The sequence below is a fragment of the Struthio camelus genome, chromosome 1, assembly GCF_040807025.1.
Source record: "Struthio camelus isolate bStrCam1 chromosome 1, bStrCam1.hap1, whole genome shotgun sequence".
Lineage (NCBI taxonomy): Eukaryota > Metazoa > Chordata > Aves > Struthioniformes > Struthionidae > Struthio > Struthio camelus.
In genome coordinates, this window is record NC_090942.1 from 200,051,600 (window position 1) to 200,074,771 (window position 23,172).

General features: G+C 41.3%; 1 protein-coding gene across 6 annotated transcripts in view; it reads right to left on the reverse strand.

The window, feature by feature from the left end:
* Positions 1-23,172, reverse strand: part of MTUS2 (microtubule associated scaffold protein 2) — a 326,089-nt gene that overhangs the window by 188,924 nt on the left and 113,993 nt on the right. For all 6 annotated transcript variants that reach the window (XM_068930158.1, XM_068930162.1, XM_068930156.1 and 3 more), the window contains 2 exons: positions 14,209-16,820; positions 8,037-8,277 (listed from right to left, as the gene is read on the reverse strand). In XM_068930158.1, the coding sequence (XP_068786259.1) occupies positions 8,037-8,277; positions 14,209-16,509 (2,542 nt within the window). In that variant the 5' untranslated portion in view covers positions 16,510-16,820. The remainder of the gene's footprint in view (positions 1-8,036; positions 8,278-14,208; positions 16,821-23,172) is intronic.

Below are 23,172 nucleotides of genomic sequence, written 5' to 3' on the forward strand. Positions count from 1 at the left end.
CACACCAAGGCCCCGGGGTGCCCGTCCTCTGCACCGCAGAGGGAGGAACAAGCCTGCAGCTAGTGGCATGCTGAGCACCACGGGCAAGCGAGGAAGCCCTGCAGTTCCCAGGCCCGACGGGCTGCCTGTGGCAGGGCCGCCATTACCCAGGAAACACAGCATCTCCCCATTGCCTGCAGGGCGATTAGCAAGACTTGGGACAGCCTCGTGTCACAACCCTATCTGTGGTTTCATTAAAAAAGAAGGTGGTCTTTAAAATCAGGAAGCATTTGGTGACAAGTTTCAGTGCCTTGTTTCACCAGAAAATGCTCAGCCAGCAATACATTTTCCTGAAAATCATTCTCCCAGATTTGGGGAGATGATTCAGTGGCTTTTCTCACACTTTTTGTGCCTTTGGAGTCAATTTGCTCACTTCAATTCAGATTTCCCCTAAACTGACAATATGTGGTATTTTAAGCTCATCATCATCCTCAAATTATTTTTCACCTCTCATCTTAGTAACCCAGCTCTTCCATACTCGCTGTGATAAGTGACACAAGTACCTGGGGGCAGGACATTACCCTCATTAGGGATGCATACAAATCCTTAAAGATAAGTCAGTTTGTGTCTCCTTTTTCATTAAAATACATACAACATCAGCCTATGGTACCTATTTCCTGTCCTAAATATCATTAAGTTTTTTGATGCATAATCTTTTTTTATTTCTGTTTCTTAGAAGTATAGAAGGACTCCTATAAACAAGATCTGGGAGTTCAAAATGAAAGTTGCTTTAATGAGTAGTTTTCCTTTTAATAAAAAATCTGCCAAAATAAGCATAAAAAATTGGCAAAAATATTTCCAGCTGTCTGACTGCCTGAAGCTAATTATAGAATTAAGTATTGTTGTCTGTATGGCACACAAGCGCTTTTTCTACAACACTTCAGCTGTTCCCATCTTGGAACATGAAAACATTTTGAGGTAGCAATGGATTGACACAAAACAGACGTGCTTGGGGAGCCTGAAGAAAATCTGAGCTAGCCTTTTTCTGCATCTATACTGCACATGAAACACATCTCCATGCACGTACATAACTAAAGCGCAACTTTCATGTAACGACTCTGTGTACTCTGAAATATGTTTTAGCCAAAAAAAAGGAGAAAAGTTAAAGAAATGAGTTACATAGACATGTTCATATGGGAAAGAGTAGTTCAATACTTCAGCTCCTCTCCACAATTCAGGGATCTTTGGCAATACTTTGTTTTGGTTTGGTTTTTTGACATGCATTTTTCTGAAAATTTTAATCATAAGGCGTCATTTTCTCTCAGAGAGCTCAGCTACTTTTATAGAGTGCTCTAAACATCATTATCCCCACTTCATACTGAGGAATCTGTGGCAGAGAAGTTATCTGCAAAGTCGTAAAAGTAGTCAGGGATGATACAAGCAATTTTTCAAGGTACCTCAGAGTTAACTCAATCTTTGATACCTCTGGAAATTGAAAACAATTCACCCAAATAAGAACCCTATTCTGTTATCACTGCTCTAGTAATTTCCCTGCTACAATCACAATGACTTTTCTCTGAACAAAAACTGAGGAATGGGGCCTTAAAATGGGGGGGGAGTTATAGTTTTCACCCATGCAATGGTCAGCAGGTTGTGTTCAGCTCCCCTCATGGTCGCTCATCCAAATATCATCAAGCCCGGAACAGCTCAGTTCCAAAGGCAAAACAGTTGTCACTGCTGAACGTGAATTAATTTCTGATTAGCCAGACCATCATTATATGGTAGGAAAAGCTCAGCTCCTCCTGCTTCGGGTTTCAACGCCCAAAAAAGCCTCTCTGTTCCTTGTCAAGCCCCAGAGGACCCAAGGTTGTTTAGCACATTCACACCACCCTAAGAATTCGTCGGTTTGTGCTTAATTCAAACTACAAATGCCCATGTTTGCTTTTTAGCTGAAGTGCAAAGCAGTGACATCCCACAGAAGGTGCCAGCACAGGAAGCGTCATGGTGTCTGAGATGCACTCACTGCATTTTTGACTAAAAGCTCAGAGCAGCAAGACCGTATATTTTTCTACGTTCAGCATGGTTTATAAAATTGCTGCCTTCATCTGTGTGTAACCTTCCCAGGTAGAATCCAGTTTCAGCTGACTCTCTGTAGGGAGAAGGACGGATGGGGGGATGGATGGGTGGGTGGGAGGTTCTGTTCAGAAGAGATCTAAGCAGTCCTTTGGTGAGATATAGAAGAAGAGGCTAGATGGCCTGAGTTAGGCTCCTACGAACAATACGGAGGCCAGACAATCCCTGTCACTTGTTCTGGGTGCCATGAGGTGTAACACAGGACCAGTAACTAAGACAATATTAGTGTAGCCTCACATTACAGCTTCCTGTCACTCCGTTGACTTTTGAAACCAGAAGGGCACTTGAAGAGCTTATATTGACATTAGGTAAATATCATCATGCAAGACAGTGTGCAAGCTGATGATAATTAGATTGAGACTCAATTAGATTATGCAGTATCTTTAAATTCTTTTGGATGATCAACAAATTTGGGGGAGTTTTAAAACGCCACATTTTCACTGTTTTGAACTGTTCCTGTTAACTCTCAGCTGCTCTGATGCCCCACCACTATCCACAGAGACAAAACAGAACAGTACCCCCAAAACTAGAGCACATCACAACCAAACACCTGTAAGCTTTCTTCTAGTAGCCAATTTTTGATCACACTTTTCAATGAATAAGAAGAAGAAGGGTCAAGAGACACTTGATAGAAATAACCAAAGTCTTATGGGAAGTAGTCTCAGAGGTTAGTTGGGTGGAAATCCTCAGGAAGATGGGCAAAAGCGTATCTTGAAGAACAGCAACAGTCCCCTTAGGAGGATTTTACACAACGAATAGCTCTGTCCTTCCAGCTCCCTTGCTCCCTCTCCTATTGCTTGTTTTCTTCTCAAGTAAGGTTTCCTTGGGCTTGTCTCCTTTCAACACTGCATTTGCCTATCAAACCCTTGACCTACTCTTTTTCATTATCCACTCTCTTCACTTTCACCCTCTCCTTTTCATTTCACCCACATAGCAACTATGGAATTATATTAAATCCTTTCTTCCTATCTCCCAGCACACCATGGAAATGAATCCAGTCTTCTACAGTTGAGTAGCACAGATATAATCTATAAGCACACAGTATTTAGACATTACTTCAACATTTGTTTTCTGCTGTATACAGATCGTTACTGATACCATTCTTATAACCTTCAACTGAGTTATAACTGAGTTATAATGTGATATAGAACAACACAGTCATATAGACAGCCTTTCTGATAAGATGCATTTTGGTTCTTTAAAAAGGCAATAATTGCTGGGAGCAGAGAGGTGGCATACGGCTAGGTCTCAGGTATGGTGATAATGCTGTTAGCAAAACTCTGCTGAAGAGATGCCTGTCTCTCATTGAGGCATTTTAATTTTCTTTATAAATTACAATCAGATTGCTCTCCACAAGAAAGCAGACAGTGCCAACTGAAACCATTACAGATTAGTGGGGGATAGAGAATATTTTCCTCTCTGAATTCTGGCCTTGTCCTCTCTTTTCTTAACAAATCAAGAAGTTTGACAGCTCAAATCCAAGTGTGTCAGACTGCAAACCTAGGACATAAGCGTGCAGCTGGAGTAGCAGTAATGAAACGTTTCAGGAAGTAACCCCAAAACCCCTTTTCTATCATCAAATCTCATTTGCTTGTTTAAGTATTAGGTATTCCTGAGAATCAACATGAAAGCAAAGCTGAAATCCTACCAGGAGAAACCTGTAGACATATTGTAACATTAACGATGAGCTACAAATACACAAATATATGTATATGCTTGTGTGTGTTTGAGTAAACCAAAACCATTGCTGTCCTGATTTATATATAAATGGTACCTTTAACAGGATTTGACTCGTTTAGAAATAAGAGGGGCTGCTAGACCCTCAGGACTGGTAAATTTAATACACAGAGAGCTGATAAGGAAACAACATTTCATTAACTCATCCTCTGAGAAAAAGTTACCATAAATTCGAGTGAAAAAAGAGTAGAATTAAGTGAAGTTTTAAAGATGAGATCTCTGTTTTACTTCTCAAAATCAGACATTAATTCCATAAAAAAATCAGCTAATTAACATAAATATTAACATGTGTGCTCTAAGAACCAGGGAAAGTATATTCATAATTTATATGTTATAGACACAGCATCCTTTAATGCTTGTTTTGAATTACATGTTTCCTTTAGAAAGAGCAGAGTCAATTTATATAAAATAAACAAATTTTAAGCTTTTATAGATACTGATGTCTCTTTAAATACATCACAATTCAATGACTTACTATGTTTTTTACAGTGCAGAGTATTTTTCCTTATAGCAGGAATGCCTGCCTCACCCATCCAATACAAAAGCATCATGTAAAGAACAGTGCCATTCAAAAGGAAATCACAGCCCATGGCAATACATGTGTCGAATGTCCTACAGATGAAGAATGATCACTGCTCCAGTCACATTTTAGATATCACACTTGGTGAGTCACAGGATCATTCATTACCATTTTATTTTCTACTTGTCATATCTTAAAACTAACAAAACCCTTAATGTACTTCTGGTGCCTGCAGTCCATCACAGCAGTTCATGGATTTAATTATCAATTACTTTAGAGTCAGTTTTATGAGAATTAGTATCATACAAGGGCCACTCAGCTTATCAGTGCTGCTTAAGCAGCCTGCTACATTATGAAAGGCATGGCAGAGGGGAATAAAATCCTCCTTATGAGGCACTGGTTCTGTCCTCAATATTGTGGCACAGCTATTTCATTTTTCAAGCCTCAGCGGTATCTCACACTCCGTCACTAGCTGGCAACTGCCTAGCTCCTTCTGTTTCCATTACCTCAGGGCAGGACTGAAATCCCTAACAGGTTTGCTGGATTAAAAGCTCAGGATCCAGCTGCAAAAGATGCTGATTAGCAGTTCCGCCTGCTCTTGCTGTAGCCAGCCAAGCCCCCACACCTCGAACAGCCACGAGCAAAGCTCCTACCAGCACCAGTTCCTTTAGGCTGGCCATTTCTTCATGCATTTCACTTATGTTTGTAAATAAGACTCTAAGCCGTATTTGATCCTGTTCTTCAAATATTGCATCAAAAATATTAATGCAGATTAAAGTAGTTTAATACCACATCAAGCTGCCAAACTAAGGGAAATAGGATGACAGAAAGCTGAACAAAGGTGCTGATGACCTTAAAACAATTGGCTTGATATGGTCCATATGACCCGTCTTAGATACTGGCGCACCTTGCTGATCTGATACATTAACACTGCTGTGTGTCTCTGTTCTCTTGATGATATGGAATGAGTTGCATTGGGTCTATTTTTCTTACTCTGCCCAAAGACTATATTTTTAGTGAATTTAGTGAATTCAATACCTATTAAAACATTTCCTTGCAAAAGCAGCCCTGAGCTGCAGGCCCTGACCAGCCACCCTGTCAGGTCACACCTGGCTCTGCTCTGAGTTAGCATCATGTGAGCTCTGGTGTGGGCCTCTTTTATGAGCAATTCATCCTTTTGAAAGAAATTATTGAAGATGAAAAGACTGATATGCTGGACTGTGAAGCCATATGGTGTTGAGGGAAAGAAGTGTCATTTGAGGTATACAAGGAAACAAACTATGAACAAGGAAGATGTGATTATAAAGCAATCCTGAATGGACAAATAGGAAATTAAATGCTGAAAATAAAAGAATGTAAAGGAACTGATAGAAGTTATCAGAAATGCATGAAAGATCAATAAGGGGAGCCAGCAGATCACCAGAGTGCCATGGTAAGTATTCTGCAACAGAATAAGACATTGCAGAAAAATTAAACAAGTTCTTCACCTCACAAGAAAAATGAAGACGAGATGCCAGAAGTGAAAACAATGTGTCCTGGGGAGGACAGTGAAAAACTGAAGACATTAGCAACTTCTCCAGAACAACTCCTGGGTAATATAAAATCAATAAAAACAGTAAGAGCTCAAAGGCCAGATGGGACACACTTTGGATACCTGAATTAGATGGCAGACAGATTATCACACTAACTTGAGTAATCTTTAATAGCATCTTTGAAACAGCAAGGTATTAATAGACTTGAGAGAAATTAATGAAATAGCATTCACAGGAAGGAAGTCATGGAAAACTAAGAATTAAATTTGACCTCAGAGCAGGAAAGATTCAAGAAACTATCAGTAATAAGATTAAAAAAAAAGAAAACTTTAGAGAAACAGGAATTGATTGGTAAGAGCTCGTACAATTTTTTCATGTGTACATCTCATTCACTGGAATTTTTAAAGGCAGTATTACAGAAAACAAACAGGATTGAGGCAGATACTGTTTGGACTTTAAAATGCCACTTAATACTGGAAGATAGTAAATTAGTATATAGAAGGCAAGTTCCCATATGGATAAAGAAATGCCCAGGGAAAAGTAATGTCTGCAAATAATCAGTGATTCAGGATAATTAAGTTGAATAACTGAAAATCAAGGCAACATTCACTTCTGAAGATCAGACAAGACACTGGATTTGTTAATAAAAGCTGTCTATTCCTCTCACACCTATCTCCCAGACTTGCTCCTGTTGTGCAATGGCTTATTCTAGTCATACTCTGATCTTGCAGCTTCACTTAAGTAGGACAGGGGATCCGATTGCTCTCTGTGCCTCTCTCCATGTGAGGAACGCTGACTGAACTCTGCTCACAGCGCTGAACTGAGTTTTACTGCTCCAGCATGTAATCTCAGAAATTACATAGAGTTGAGCTTGCTCAGCTTCTGCAAACGGCATCAACGTAGATAAACTCCAGGTGCAGACATAGGTGATACTGGCAAAGGGGCACTGGGTTACAGGAAACCTTGATTTTTCTGATAAACCATAAACCCTGACAACTTATATTACAGACTCATACTCTCTTCTCAGAATAAGTCAAGATACTTTTCTTGGCCAATTTTCATTCTGCCTCTTAATTTCTTGTGCAGTTTAGTGCAGAGAAATGGATGATAAGGACAGAGACACTGCTTACTTTCAAAAATGTAAAAGGCAGCTGCAAGTAGCAGAGGACCCCACATCCACTCCAGGCAAGAGAGGAAGTAAACTGCAACAAAGGAGATCAGGTAAAATATTACAGACAGGTAGATGATGCATTGGAGGAGCCTGCTTTCAAAGGGTGCAGGATGTCACATATTGGAGGGTTTTATGAATAGATAAATGTCTATCAGAAGAAATCCTGTCCCAGGGCAAGAAGATGGACCATATGACACCAAGGCATTATTCTTTATGCTGTTTTCTAACTATCTGTGCAGACTTGCAGGCTGTTAAACAGTTGCTGTGTTTCACTCTGATAACGACTGATTTTCTGTAAACTTGATGCCGCTTAAATGTACATTGTTAAAACCTCCAAGATTTTCCAGATTGTGAAGGAGTGCCCTGTAGAAGTAATTATCTCTGTCCCATGGTGTCGAACTCTTCTCCTTCTGGTTTTTCTCTTGCTCTTCCCTCCTCTGTAATTCTGCCCAGGGTCATGCTGTGCCCTGCATCGTGACTGGGAAGCAAGAGGAATTGCAGAAGATGCCTCCAAAGAGGTATTCATCAAGGCTTCAGAGACCAAGCTCTCCGCTAGCACAGCCAAACATGGCCAAGGCTTCAGAGAAGAGCATGGGGGATCAGCATATTCAGATTGAAAAACTGGATCTTCATGATAGAAGAAAGTGTTCCATTATCTTCTGTAGGGCAAAACCAAAGAATTTTCAGGCATTTACAAGGAGGAGGAAGATGAAAAAGAGCTCTACGAGAATTATCACTGAAATTGATCCTCCTCCTTTGGCATGACCTGTTAAACCAACTTTTGTGCAAGTCCCAGACTCCCTAGTTAGCCTTGCCTCAGGTTAAAAAAAATGCACCTAGAAGAGTGCTATTAGAGCTTTGTAGTATCAGGTTAAGATAATGCTCATTTTGTGATATTTCTGCCTGAAAAAAATCTTATTGGTGACTATAGTTAAAAGAAAGGGAAAAAAAGATCATACTTTACCTGAAGCATCAGGATGATAGAGGCTGGGTGCGCTTGTCATTTCTCCTGGCTGATGGAGACAGCTACCTGAGGATCTTTGACTTGCAATAAGAATCCTGCTCTTTGCAGATGGTAACCTTGAAACTGCACCCAGTCCTAACTGTGGCTTAAGTATCATGGCAGATCGATAAAAACTCGGTGGCACCTCATAGTGAGCATATGGTGGAGGACAAAATTCATCTTTCACGGGCCTTTCCCCAACCTACAAAAAAATAATTAAAGCAGATATTATGCAATAAAATTAGGTATCTAGAGAATACGAAGCTCTCAATTGCTTAAAAAGGCTAATTTCCCTCCTCATAAGTCTTGATTTCATACCCTTGCAAAGTGATCATCACTTCCAAAAACTGATAGTCTAAGAATAAGAATCCCTCTACATGAATATATATTTCAGTCACAAGACACAGCCAAATCCAAATAAAGGCTTGATCTCCTCCCCCTCCAAAAAGTAAACAAACAAATAAAAAGCTTCAAATAGTGAAAATGAAGTTATTGTTAAGTCTGGAAACATAAGATTAGTTAAAGAGGTAAAGGCACCATGAGAGTGGGTAAGTGGAATTTTTATTAGAAGTTCTTTAAAATATTTCTCATTGAGATGCAATCTGGGGGGAGTCTGTTTTAATTTAAACAGTTATAAAGACACTGGAAGGTATTTTAAGTTCATTTTATCAGAAAAATGGTATTGTTAAATTGTTCACGTGTGAAAAAACCTCCGTATGTTCCTACTGTTCACATGTTCACTATGTTCCCAGTAGTCTATGCCACTGAGGTTTCAGAAGAGCAACACAACTTTGGAGGAGTGCAAGTTTCTGTAGGTTATTATTTTCAGAGTGCTGAAGGAGGTGTTCCAAATCAGAGCTATAAAATGCAGCTGAGTGAGGGAAAAAGGCAAATTTGCCAGTGTGAAACATGTACTGTTTATCATAAAGCGATGTTTCTTTGCTAAACTTAGTGACAGATCTCTCAGTATTTTAATGGGAATATATTGTGAGGACAGCACAGTAAGCCCCAAGCTGGAAGCATTTCAAACAAACTGGCTGTTGCCTGAGAATTTACAGTCAAGGAATGACCTGGTTCCCTGGTTCAGCCCTTGAACCCTTCTCCACGTGAGCAGGGCCCTGGCTCGGGCTGCCAGCCAGCGCGCTCTTTGCCATGACTTGGGGAGAAGGAGCAGAGTCACGGCAGGAGCTCGCTGGGCCTCCAGCTCACTCATTTGCTAAGATCTGTTTGCTCTTCTGCCCCTGTCTAACGCTTTTGGGTAGGATCCAAGCACTGCAGAATTTTCCTATAAAATATGAAATAATAATTATCTAGCAAGGATGCACTTAATTCTTCAGTGTGTCCAATGTAGGCCAGAGAAAAAAAGTAGGCTTAGGAAATAGGAAATCAGGGATAGATTTGTTTAAAAATTAATCAAAAAAGTGCCATAGGCTACCTAGGAAGAAATGCAACTGCCAATTAATTAATTCTGTTGTAAGCTATGATGCATATAATATGCCAAATCAGTTTCTATTTAGCAATTATAAGCATTTAGAACATGCACTTTAACTTTAGCTATAAAAGCTTTGATCCTGGCTGCTTTTTGAGGTTTAATCTTAATTTAGCAAATTTTTCATATGCTAAAAGATACAAAACTGGCCTTAAACCATTATTGAGTTGAGAATCTTTAAGGCTTTTGCACTAGGAAGACAGATATTGAGCATTAAATATTTTGCTCTGTATTTTTCACTGTGTTTGCAGTCCTATTTTCTTCATGAAATAGATCTTCCATTTTCCTTTCTTAATATATTTCTATGACCTATTTCTACAATAATAATTCTACAGTAAATTTGGATGCAGGTTTTTATATTTGACCCTCTATTCCTATTTTCAACTTCTGTATATGAGATTGTTTTCCTGGATAAGATTCATTTACATTTGTGTCCCTGATGAACTTACTACAATGAAATTTCATTATGCACTTCCTAGCATCTTATATTTAACCGGCAGTGAACATGCCAATACCAGGTTTTTCAGTATAAGGAATACAGAAAATTTTTAAATAGAGAAATCATGCATGTTTGATAAACTGGGTTAGCCTAGCCAAACCTTCAATCACCTCGCTTTTATTGACACTGTGCTACAAGTAACACAGAAGGACCACAAACATGCACACAAAAACAATCGTAAGCCTAAAACACCTCAGACGGAGGGAATTGAGAAGGATTTGCCCAACCATTTTTCAGGAAATTGATGTCTTTTTTAAAGAGCTCAATTTGCAGGAAAACATAAGCTTGCTATGAAGACATAATCGTTTTTACTATTTTGTGTTTATCAGCAAGTTCATGAAGCGTGTAATTCAGCTGGCTTCAGCAGAATCATGTGTGTTTATAGATTACCAGGCCGTTTCAAAGCTGTTTAGAAAGATTTGGACTAATATGAGTCCTGTTAGCATTCTGCACTAGATGTTTGTATGAGGGACCTGTAAGAAAAGAGCTCTTGAAGCCTCTTAACTAAAAATAAGGACTCCCTTCGGTTCACAATTTTTTGCGTGCGACTGTGTACATTTCCCACACGCTCCATTTAATGTATGTGTTAGAAAGTGCTGGATCTGTGAAAGAGCAAATCTGTGAAAGGTACAGGAACTTCCACAGCCTGGGTGATTCCAAGCAGAACTGGCAACACTGCCAACAGGTAAGGCTGCTCACCGCTTGCCTTCCTCTTACTGTGTTTATGACACTGTCACATGCTAACGCCTCAAGCAGAATTTTTCTTGTCAAGTGCCTGCTTCAGGCATTTATTTGGGAAAAGAGTCAGCAAAACTGGCTCAGTCTTTTCAGATAATGAGATTACGAGGGAAAAAAAAAAACGTTGTTTTTGCCTCTATATAAAACCACTCTCCCTAACCCTTTTAGCAGGCCTTCCGCTTCAACAGGCATCAGTCCATGCTCTCTGAAGCAAAAAAGGGTCCTTGCAGGAGAACTGCCCCAAATATACCGCACAGAGGTGGAGTCTGGACGTGACAAGTGCAGCCCTGGGGGATGCAGGCAGGTGAGTTGAGGATCAGCAGATCGCCTTAAGGAGCCCCGACTGCAACCAGGGCTCTTGGGAGCATCTTTAGCAGTAAATAAAATGGGCCAAAACCCACTCTCTGGTACGGTGCGGAGCATATCCATGTGAGTAAAGTCTTTCACTCTCTAGAACAGGCTGGTCTCATCCCCACTGACCCCTGGAAACAGCCTCTGGCCCCTGCTGCCTCCTGAGCCACGCCAGGTGTCACCTCGGGGGGGTGTACGCTGCCACAGGCAAATATGGAGCTGGGCAGCATATTCAGAGTTCAACAATACAGACAACTTTGTGTGAGCCTCGGAGGCTGTGTCCTCACATTGTGTAGTTCACTAGAAAGGTTATTAGCCTTTGAGTCTCACAGTTTGCTCTGTTACTTCTCACAGAGGGTAAGTAGGAACATAGAGACAAAGCGGCCACAAATTCCTGCTGGTACTGAAAGTGGCAGAGGTCCACACTAAAGTGGAGAACCAGCACTGTGATGAAGCATGTGGACAACAAAGGCTTTTTTTCAGCTTGTTTTTCACCTTGGGTAGGGTTTTTCTATCTTTTTTCTTGACAAAGATACGCATGAAAGATCTCCAGCCATACCATGTCAAGGTTCCAAAGAAAAGTTCCCAAGGAGCTGAACATGCCACAGTTAAAGCTCTCAGTCCTTCATGAATATACAGCCTTTAACAGTGCAGCTGAACTGCTTCCAGACATGAGCTAGAACGTCTGTCTGAACTGCACTGTGCGGGCTGTAGCACACCCAGCACAAGGAGCCTGGCTGGCCCTCCCCTGCACAGAGACATGCCTTCAGTCTTCCTCAGCTAATTCTTCAGGCCTTGCCTTGGCCTTGCTGCCTTGCACAGCACCTTCCTTTTTTTTCAGCTATTTGCTCCCTAAGATGTATTTAATTGTTCCTCCCATTTAGCTGAAGGGTGCTTAGAGATTACAGGTCTGATTCATTGATAGCACTTATTAAGATCCTTCATCATAACTATATAGAGAGCTATAAAATGTTAATCAAAGCCCTCTAAAGCCCCAATTGGAGGAGCTCAACAGGGCAGTGTGGGAACTTTTCCACCACAACGGCAATGCTGAGTAGTCATCCTGTCCCAGCATCTCCTCATCTCCAAAAGTTCTGAGTCTTCAGCACTGTGCATTTGTCAATGTGATTTTGATCTATCTCAAACCATCCTACTTGTTTTCCTTTGTTTATACATCAGTCATTTGCCACTAACCAGTACTGTGCACAGCTGCTCTTCTAAGGATCTGTCCACTTGCACAGATCAGTCTTTTTCCTTTCTCTTCAGCCATCCTCCCCTTTGTCATCCCCTTATTATCAGGGGGTTAAGGCACCTGCTTTTAGGGTGGCAGCACAGAGAGCACATACCATCCCCAGGTATCAGCTGCTGCTCCCATGACTCCTAATTCCTAATGACTAGTAGGAATCAGTGGGTTAATGCAAACTCATAATACAACCTGGAGTTTGACCTTCTCCATCAATGTTCTCTTTGAGTAATTTTTTGGCTAATCCTAGCCTAGAGTAAACCGCACTGCAGACCTGCCACAATCTGACTCCTTTTCTTGCTAAGAGCAATCCTCAACAGTGCACAGAAATTGCTCGTCTCCACTCTCACCTCTGTCTGCCGATCGTGCCTGACTGTTTGAACCCCAGCTGTACAGGCTACAGGCTCCTATGGCCTTTAAGGGGTCACACTGCTCATTGAACAGCCAAGCAGCTGCACAGTTTTCGTTATTTTAGCTTTAATTTCAGTTGCCATCCACTGCAGGCTGCCATAAACAAGCCCACAATGACATAATTTCTCCTCTACATGCAAAATATAAGGGATGGAACTGGAAACTGTAGTCAGAGGAGGAAGGACAGTGAGCACTGCCCTTTCTGTGTTTGGGATGAGATGGTGTTCTACAGAAAACTATAATCCATGATTATTTCACTAATCACTAGAGTGCCCCTTAACATAGATGCCAAAAGGGCCAACCTACACTCACACAAAATATCTTAATTAGAATATTTGCTGGCTTTTGATTGTTGACACTGTAACTTTATATGCTATTCTAATGCTGTTCCTTGTACTGTACATGGAATGAGATAGGCTTCAAAAGAGTCTCAATAACACACCGTGAGACACAATTAAAAAACCCTAGCATATATTTTTTTAGAGTCATTCAAATTAAATACAATTCTGTGATCTTCAGTATGTATATAGATGGCTTGGTTGTTGAGCTATCATGGGTCCCAAGCAGCAGATGCAAGGGCACATCACATCACCAAGGGCAGATCCAAGGGCACCAAGCGTACTATAACTAACTAACTCCCCCATCTTTTCTCCATCCAGCAGGCAATGTCATCCTTCCTCTACTGTTCTCACCTTCCAGCAGGGATGTGCTGGGAATCAAGACTCCTGACCAAATTATCAAGGCGGAGGACTAGCTACCAGAACCCATAATTGGCTAGAAGGAATTCCTTCACCTTTTGGTGCTCAGAAATATTTTCTGGGGAAAGGAGATTTCTCATTGAAGCTTTGGACAAAATAACAAACTGCTTTAAAAGGAATGAAAAGAAAATCTTTTCCTGCATGATATATATTATCTAACATGAGCTTTCGAAGTCCCTGGTTTTCTGCAGAGCTAAACAGAAGGGAATTAATTGAGTCCTCTAGTGCTCTGTCTGCAAATATGTGCCAAGTTTCCCATTAAGGAGGAAAAGTCTCTGTTTGTGGGCAAATTACGTTAATTTCCCAAAGCTATTCCTTCAAGAAAAAATAGTTCCATTCATGGATAAATTCAAACTACATGTCTTTTGCTTTCTAAACATCCCTATTTATAGTACTAGCAGGTAACTCTTTTGCTGGGACATATTACAGGAACACAATGACAACTTCCAGTCAAGTCCCAGACCAGACATCATAACATGCTCAGTGCCAGAAACAGTTAGGGAAGTTTATTTCTAATGATCACACATTGCCTGGATTTAGGACTCTTTCTTACCCGAGGGCTGGGAACTAACTTCTGGCAGCAACAAGTAAGCAAATGAATACCACCTGGCATATAAAAGAGGTTGTCAAAGTTACCTCCTTACCTCCTGCAGAAATTTTTCACTCATTGGACCAAAGTGGTGGCCAGGGGGCCTAATTCCTGACACCACAAGTCCAGAACTGAAGATCCTTGGCTTCTGGAGGTCAGGTTTAAATTTGTCATACAGGATGCTGGGGGGCTTCACATCACCTCCGTTTGACGCCTTTTCTTCCTTAGAGACGGGCATACCACATGCTGGAGTGCCATATGACAGCCCCGCAGAGGCAAACGAAGGGTCAAGCTGGTCTATTGAACGAGGGTTTCTTCTAATGTAAGTGATGATTTTAGGTCTCACGTGTTTGGGCTTGGGTATGGCAGGCTTCATCTCGATGCTTTCTTCCAGCTTTTCACTGCAGTCGCTGTCCACATCTGCCTTATCTACAAGGGAGCCCTTGGAGTGGACCAGGATAGGTTTTGGGATTGCACTGCTGCAAGCAGTCTTGATAGGCACTTTAGGGGATATGCTTAACAACTGCGTGCTGTCTATGGGAGGTAGGACTGAGGAGGGTGACAGTTTGTCAACATGAAGTGCATAAAGGTCCTTCAGATTACTGTTTGATAGCGCGGGCTGATTATTAACATTCAGAGTTGCCACTGGGCGCAAGGGAGTTGGAACACAAAGAAAGGCATCAGCCTTCGCTGGACTCTTGTAACTCTCTGGTGCTTCGTATGAAAGGTGTTTCTTTGCAATAGCTGTCTTTTTGCTCTGAACTGAAAAGCTCGAGGTTTCCACATCACTGTCTTCGTTGCTATGCTGTTCATTTGACATCGTTTCTGTGCCCAGCTCTCTGGGCTGATCTGAGAGATCAGAAGCTGACACAGCATCTTCATCGTTTCCTTTAACTGGTATCAGTTTAGTCTCATTAACTTTCAAGGGTTTGCTGTCATGTAGATTAATGTCATGTATAAGAGATACTTGCTCACCAATGGTTTCAGTGCAACCTGTGTCAACTTCACGTACATTTTCATTTTTTCTAAGTGTATCTTCACCACTGGATTTGCTGTCACAAGTGAGAGGGAATACTGATTCCACTTTTTTGTCAGCGAAATATTCCTCACTAATAGTTACCCTGCTATCACTCTCATTGCCTCCTCCTCCTGCCACATGGATGGCGTTGTTATCACTTAGCAATTTGTCACCGGGGTGGGTGACCACCTGGCTTGACAATGGATCCTCTACTTTATTACAGATGTCTTGAAAATGAGACACTTGACATTTTGATGTGTCAGATCCAGACCCTTTCTTTTCTTGCATTATTGTACTTTCCTCTTTTTGACATCCCAGAAATTCTACCAGCATAATTCTCTCAATTTTTTGTTGACATATGTTTTTAGATTGAAGAGATGGTACAGTCTTCACCTCCGGTTTTTTACTCTTATCACCCTGACCTAATTGTGCTTCTGATTTACTAGCAATCTCCTTGGGCTTAATAGCTGAATGTAGACCAGCATGAGAAGTTTGCTGTGTGCTTTCAGTGTTAACATTTGGTACGCTTTGCACATCCATTTGGATTTCTGGTTTAGAAATTTTCTTGTTCCCTGAGGTAGATGGTTGAGAATAAAACACAATATTTTCCTCTGAGGTATTGTCAAGTGGATGAAACACCATCCCAAGAAAATGTTCTGTGGGTGTTTTTTGTGATTTCTCCGTACTTCCAATCAAATGGTGTGACCTGTCGATGGAATCCAACGATGCAGAAAGCAAACGCTTACATGACACACGGCCAACACATTCTTTTGCAAATGTTTCCGTTTGAGCAGAAAACTTACTCGCTCTTCCCAAAGAAAGCCTTTTTATTCTCTCCATCTCCACAGTCCTGGCCATTTTACCCTTAGAAAAATTCTGGGTAAAGTCAATATTACCTTTTGAAATAACTCCCAAGTTGGCATCATTTGTGCTGCTTTTCAAATTGGACAGACTTTGTCCTCGGCTGATCCTGATATGCCTCGATATATCCTTAGCTTCATTGGTCCTATCTTTCTCCATTTCCCTGTATGAGGTAGGGGAGAGCTTACTTTCCTGCATGCTGGTGTCACAGGTCCGGGACTCTTTAAAGGCCAGAAGTTTATTCTGCTCTGTACTCAGATTAGTAACTTTTTCTGATCCCCCAGGATGTATATTCCCACTGTCATCTGTCAAACCACATTTCTTGGCATCACCTTCAGTGGTCCTAACTTTTGTCACAATTTGGTTGGCATTGGTATCCCCCACATTTGCTATGCTTTCATTATTATTTTTTATCTCTCTGCGGTTGTCTTGAAGCTGAGTGTAACATGACTTGTTTGGAATTAATGGAGCACTCATTTTGAACCTTCAGGTGACTGCTTTTTTTGGCAGTACTAATTAATGAGAAGGCTTTTTTTCCCACTACCAGGTTAACTATTATTCATGCTTCACGTTTAAATTACACGTTTAAATTACAAACTGATCAGTAGAAAACTCCTTGTCAACAGGCTTGGAGTATCTTGTCAGAGTCACATTTCTGTGCTGCTCAGCTGTTTTCGGTGCAGCTTCTGGATCCAGGAAATCTTTATGACATGCGGGAGAGAGGTTCAATGAAAGCAAAATAGATCTGTCAGGTTCCCTCTGAATGAAAGCCAGTTACTCCAGTGAACCTACGAGAAAAGGAACAGACCACATTACACTGATGTCATGAATTATGCTAACTAAAACAAAGTTAAAGTCAGCAGCACTCCCTGGTTCATCCGCAGGTTTGAATGCTTTAAAACACTTTAGATAGTGTTTCAGCCACAGCTTTGCTCACATCCAGATTCCTCGTGTGGTACAAATCTCTGTCTATAGAAGTTATGCAGTTTTAACTGTCTCAGTTAGATGAGTGATTGCTACTGTTTTTAAACCACAGAGATTTACAACTGGAAATAGCCACAAATAGCTAGGTCAGGGTGGAACCCTACATCATGGGTCTGAGCATTTTTATATTGATATAATAATGTCTTTATTAAACCAAGAGTCTCTACTGATGCATTTAAAGCAACACAGTATAGATAAGCCATTAATAATAAAACTCCAGCCTCATCAGGGGACGTTTATGGATTTCTCTCCTTGCCTTGTACAAATCATTCCTGAGCTCGTGCTGACATCTCCTCCCCTTTGACATTTCTTAGCTAAATCCACAGATGTCAAAAAAGACTATGGCTGGAGGCCTGCAAAGAACAACCATGTTCCACTAAGAGACAGCTGCATACATGTGTATTCAAATACAGAGGATTATAAACCAGTTCCAATATCCTGCAGCTCCTTTTGGCTCCTTGCCACCTGTGGCTTTGGGAGCCCTGCTCTCCCGACTTCGTATGGGGCTAAGGATGGGCCGTTGTCCTCTATCACCTCCAACAAGCTAAAGGGGAGATTTCTGTCCATACTGGGCCTAAATCCACTCCCTCAGATATTCCTTGAGTAGTGTGGCATCCTTCACAATAATGTAATACACACTCTAGAAATTCAAAACACCTGCAGTACTCTCAGCAGCCTGGGTTTCTAATTAGGGGCTCAAAGAGACTCTAATTAAAAGTGCAGATTAAGTCCACTGCATGCTCTATCTGCAGTGCCTGGGAGCACATCTGGGCTCGTATTCCTAGCACCTGCTACGAGCAGGTCCTCCCAGCCTTGTGTCCAGCTCAGCCCTACTCAGAACAGCTGCGGCTGAGCGCAGATTCGGTTTCTTTACACCACACATACACACGTTTTGGTGGAGATGGGATTCAGGGCTCTTGGCTTAGTTCCATCTCTACAACAAACAGTAACTAATTAAATTAATTCATGAAACAGAACATAGTGTTAGAGTTTCATTTCAGCGCCGCAGAACTGTGTTATTACAGATCTCATCCTCAAAGCATCGTAAAGCAACACTTTTAAACAACTTCTGTGTTCTGTCTTTCTGTCCAGAGAAAAAATAATTTACAATCTATTAAATTACATATATGCATTATGGGTTTGTTTGTTTGTTTGTTTCTTGTTGCTCTTTTTTGTCCCCAAAACTGAGCATGACAGAATTTACATATTCAGTGTGAAAACTGAACTCTAAACCTCTTTGCTGGGCAGGGCATGTCTCGTTAACTCTTTGGACACTTAGGAAAGGGCACTGATGGGCTCCAAAGGAAGCCGAAGCAGGTCAGCTCCTGCTTCTCCCTTAATCATCAAATGGCAACGCTCTGTGCTACCAACAGTGAAGGCTTTAAAAATAAGCACAGTGAGGAAATTCTCATGGAACTGAAGAAAGATAGGAAGGGATAGTTTCTGCACTACTTTCTACTCTCTCACTACATCTGTCAACCCGTGCACCAAACATTTTAATATTTGAGATGGCAATAATGAAGGAAGTGAGGAAGGGGGTATCTAGCAAAATTTTGCTTCTAACGTGTGAGCTGCTCATAAAGATTAGGAAAACAGATGAAATATCCTTTTCTTTTTCCCCTCACTACACTCAGGACGAAGGTAGTATCTAAAACTGCCGTTATCAGCTACTTCTCCGTATATACCCTATAAAACTCTGTGGTGATCACAAGAAATCAATAAGAAGTTTAGTATGTGACCCACAGTTATTATCACTAGGTCTGTATGTCAATCATCTTTTATGTTTTTTTTTTTAAAATATAACTAAGTGTCCAGATGGCAAAGATGTGTTTATTCACTGTTTCTGTGTGGTTTTTTTTCAGTAAAAAAACCTGTGCAGCAAGAAAGAAGGCCACTCATTCGCTCTGTCCTGCCTCTGGCACGGGGGGACCCGCTGGAGGGAAGCGGACGTGGTGCCTTTGCTGCGAATAAACGAGTACGAATTGCTGGAGCACAGAGCAGGGAAGGCAGGGCAAGACTGTGCTGCTCTTCCTGGCCACCTGGCAGCAGCCGTTGCTGGACGGGAAGCACGACTGGAAAAGGGTCCATGGTGCAGGCCACGGAGAGAGGGAAGGGGCAGTGAGTGGTCCGCCAATCCTTTTTATTTTAGTCAGTCTCAAACTGATTGTCTCTGCTTTAGCAGATCTATATTACAGTTTGTGCTTAAAATAAAAAAGGCAAGACTTAGCTTTAACAATTCAAAGCCCTTTTGGTATTGATGTGCTTGTTTTAAAGGTGGCAACAAATCTACCCCAGAGCTCTGACCGGCTCAGGATCACAACTCAAACATCGCTTTCCTTGACGTATATTTATTTCCTTTACCTTCTGTCTCGAAGGTACAGGCTAACAAAACAGTATTTCTTCAGAGTGAGAAAAAATTCTGAAAGTGCAAACAGCCACCACAATTTTCTTTCTGTCACTTTCTATCCACCAGTAGCACAGACTGTTTCTCAAGAGCACAAACAAAATATTACCAACAAATTTTCTAGTAAGATCACTAAAAACACATTTTTTTTCAGCCAGATTTCATATGTAAGCATCTCTCAGTTAACAGACGAGCTTTTTGCAAGCCAGCCTGGGGAAAGGCACACGGTCGGTTAGCGGGAAGGCATTTTCTCTGTGATGGAGATGCATTCCCTCCAGCTAAAACTGGCAAAGATTTGTTTTCGTTATTTGTCTTCTATCAGGAAATCCTCTTGCTTTCTGGGGACTGATCTTTAAATACAAATAACTCACTTTGTTTCAGGGAAAAGAACGGAGGTATTTCCAAAAGGGCTGCTGTGACTATGGAGCTGCTCTGAAAATGCACAAGTGTCAAATATCAAAGCAGATCTTAGCCGCAGGTGGGCCCAAAGCAGCACCACATCCCTCCCGCCTGCGCTTGAGAGCTGACGGCCCCCTCATCCCGGCAGCGGCTTCCTCCCTGCCTTGCACACTCAGAGACTGCCTGGCCCCTGGGTGCTGCTGCAGGATATGTAAGTCAATTGGTAAACGATGATGATGGCGGACATTAAGCCCAAAGCCGCATAGCCAGCTGCATGCATTTCAGATGTACAATTAGAGCAATACATTAATGTATCATCTATTTTTTTTCTGCTAATCTGTTACAGGGGTTTAAAACAGAGTTACTTAAGGCATTTCAAATTACAAACACAGTGCTAAGAGGTCTTTGCTTCCTCCTGCTTGCACTGCCCCCAATATGACTACTAGCACTCACTCACTGCAAACGAAGACATTTGAAAAAAACGCATCACGGAAATATCAGGTCAGGAAAGATCTGTCCATGTCAAATGGAGGACATCCCACAACCCCAGTATGCTGTCAATTGAGATTAACGCAGCCAATGCTGGCCAGAGACATGGGCTTCGAATGAATCTAATTATGCTGCTTTTAAAGGAAGGGAGAATTCAAATACTGTCTAGGCACAGATCATTCTCAGCCAGCTTCAGCATTGCGCTTGTGCTTCCTCCAGAGTCAGCGAAGAGGCACGGGCACCTCAGAAAGTTGGTCTGTCCCTTAGTAGCACCAGCTAGGAGGGGAACCGATGCACCCATCAGGCCAGTCATGTCTCATTTAGGTCCCGAAAGTCAGGTGGGACAAGTACAGGGTTTAGGCTGCTCTCCTTAACGTAGGTCATAGATCTCTTCTAAATATTCACAGTCTGTCTCTTCTGGATGACATTGCATCCCTTTTTCAGTTATTCCAGTGAATAACTGCTCTCTGCCAAAAGGTTATACTTTATATCTAGTTTGAATTTGAACAGCCCCATTTTCTAGCTATTGATACTAGCCTTTTATTGCTACTAAAATATGCTAGGCTTTTACTAAGAAGGTACTAGTATGTACCTTGTATTTGGTAACTCGCATGGACTGGGTCTCTTCAGTCTGTCTTACAAAGTATTCACCATAATTTCTAGTCCTTTCATTGTTCTTTTTAAAAATGTAGGCAGAGGTATCAAATACAGCTAACAAAATCCCAGTTCTGCTGGAGACAGTGACAGAACTGGATTTGACTTCTATGGAGCCAGGATTTTACCCACTACGCCAATAATAACCTCACTAGTGTCATCCACAAAGGCACATCCTTCTTACTCCTTCTCAGCATTGTTCTGTTGTACGTGAAAGGACCATACTAGCCACAGCAGCCACAGTTTCACAACAAGGATTTAAGCTCAGACAGCTGTCCACCATGAGCTTCAAAGCACTTCCCAGGACATAGTCCCAACTGTGTTCATAAACTCGACAGTCTTTGATGAACCAATGGTCAGATGACCCATGGCAAATCTGCATTAGATGATCCTCCATCTATAATGATCCAAAAATACAACATTGGAATTATTACTGGAATCCTCTGCTATAGAACATACTGACAACACAGGATTCCTTCTCGATTAATATAAAAAACATAACCAAGTATCTCCATGTTAATTAACACCTTATTAATCCAGTGTTCCATGTTAAAGAATACAAGTTCTTCGTTTTGGCTAAATTAGTGTAATAAAAACTTTTGTCTACTGTAATAGGCAAATTTGGGAGAAAGATTTATGGTTCTGTGTTACATTCGGGATCCTAAAAGATTTGATCATTCTTCTATAGATAACTTCTATTTGAGTAATTTTGTGTTGTTTGGCTTGGACTTTCAGCAGGATAGTTTCCCTTATGTGGCACTGTCTAGGCTCAACTTCAGTACGCTCTTTGGAGTCAGTGAGATGAAAAGACACAGCTGTGCCTAAGTTATGCTGGCTCTTCCTCTATTTTTCATTGCTCACCTCTCTCGACTGATGTTGGCTCAAAAACACACACCTAATGTCACTGCCTGCTGTGCAGCAAGGCTCCCAGAAACAGAGATGCAAACCTTAACTCTTCAGATGCCCTCTCTAAGGCCGGAGCAGTGGATAAGAGCAGACAGGACACTAGCACAGGCACCACCTCATTGCTTAGCAGCATCTCACTGGGGACTCTGAACAAGAGACAGGACTGCAAGTTTCAAAGACTGGACTTGGTATATGGAAAACTTTATGGGGTATGCATTTCTTGATGCTGTATAGTATAAAAATGTCCTCTCTGAATTGTTGACAGCGGAAAATGTAGTTCTAGCTCTCCACGTGACAGCATCTTGGCAGGATAACTGTGTTTGTGAATAAAGCTTTACAAAGTGAACTGGACATGCTGAACAGCAGAATAAAATGGTATCTACCAGGCTGTAGTTAGCTTTGGTTCCCACAGAGAGGAAGAAAATTCAAGGAGACAGAAGCGTAATTAAACACCTTTGTTTCACTTCAGCAGGATCAGTTTCCACCTGAGATGACTATCTCTAAGAAGCTCTACTTCTAAATATGAGCCTGTATATAATGATGGTCTAGGAAAGAGCAAGAGTTTCTTTCAATCTGCTATTGCAGTTCCTCCTTCTTCAGTCTGCTCCATCCCAAGCCTCATTTAAACAGCAGATCCCAACCCACCCTCTGGAAACACCAGAAAGAAGGTGAAAGAGAGCTGGATGATTTCTGCCCCATAACACGCAGCATGGACTGTAATAGCAGAGCTTGGGTTCATAAAATAGCCGGCTTGAATAGGGAGGCAACAACCCACTTTTAAATAACAGCAGCAGCTTTTTTGGTTAAACAAGCAGCATAGGAATAACACTGAAAATATTATGTTATTCTCAGTAGGCACTGAACAAAAGAAAAATGTTAAAGCATTACCATTTTATTGGCTAGCTATTTTGTTTTCAATTTGCTCCAAAAATAGGGCAGTAATAATTATGAGATATGGAAAGGAATTATCGAAACACCTGAAAAAATAAAACTGAAGATAAAGAAATAAAACCTGAAATTGCTTCCTTGTGGAGGCTATCATAGTTTTTTACCCATGCCAGTACTGACATTCTGAACCCAGAATGTTTATTATAAGACGCGCTAAAAACATCTGGTTGCACTGCTAGCACTGTTCACAGCTCATGCTGACTGCTCTTTCTAAGAATTATAAAGAAAACTATATGAGGAGCACCTGCATATCTTATTAACCAAGTACCACTGAACCTAAGCCTCTGAAATGCTCCCTTGTTACTATCCTAAAAAAAAGCAATTGATTTGTAAAATGATAGAGGCAGACACAGTCA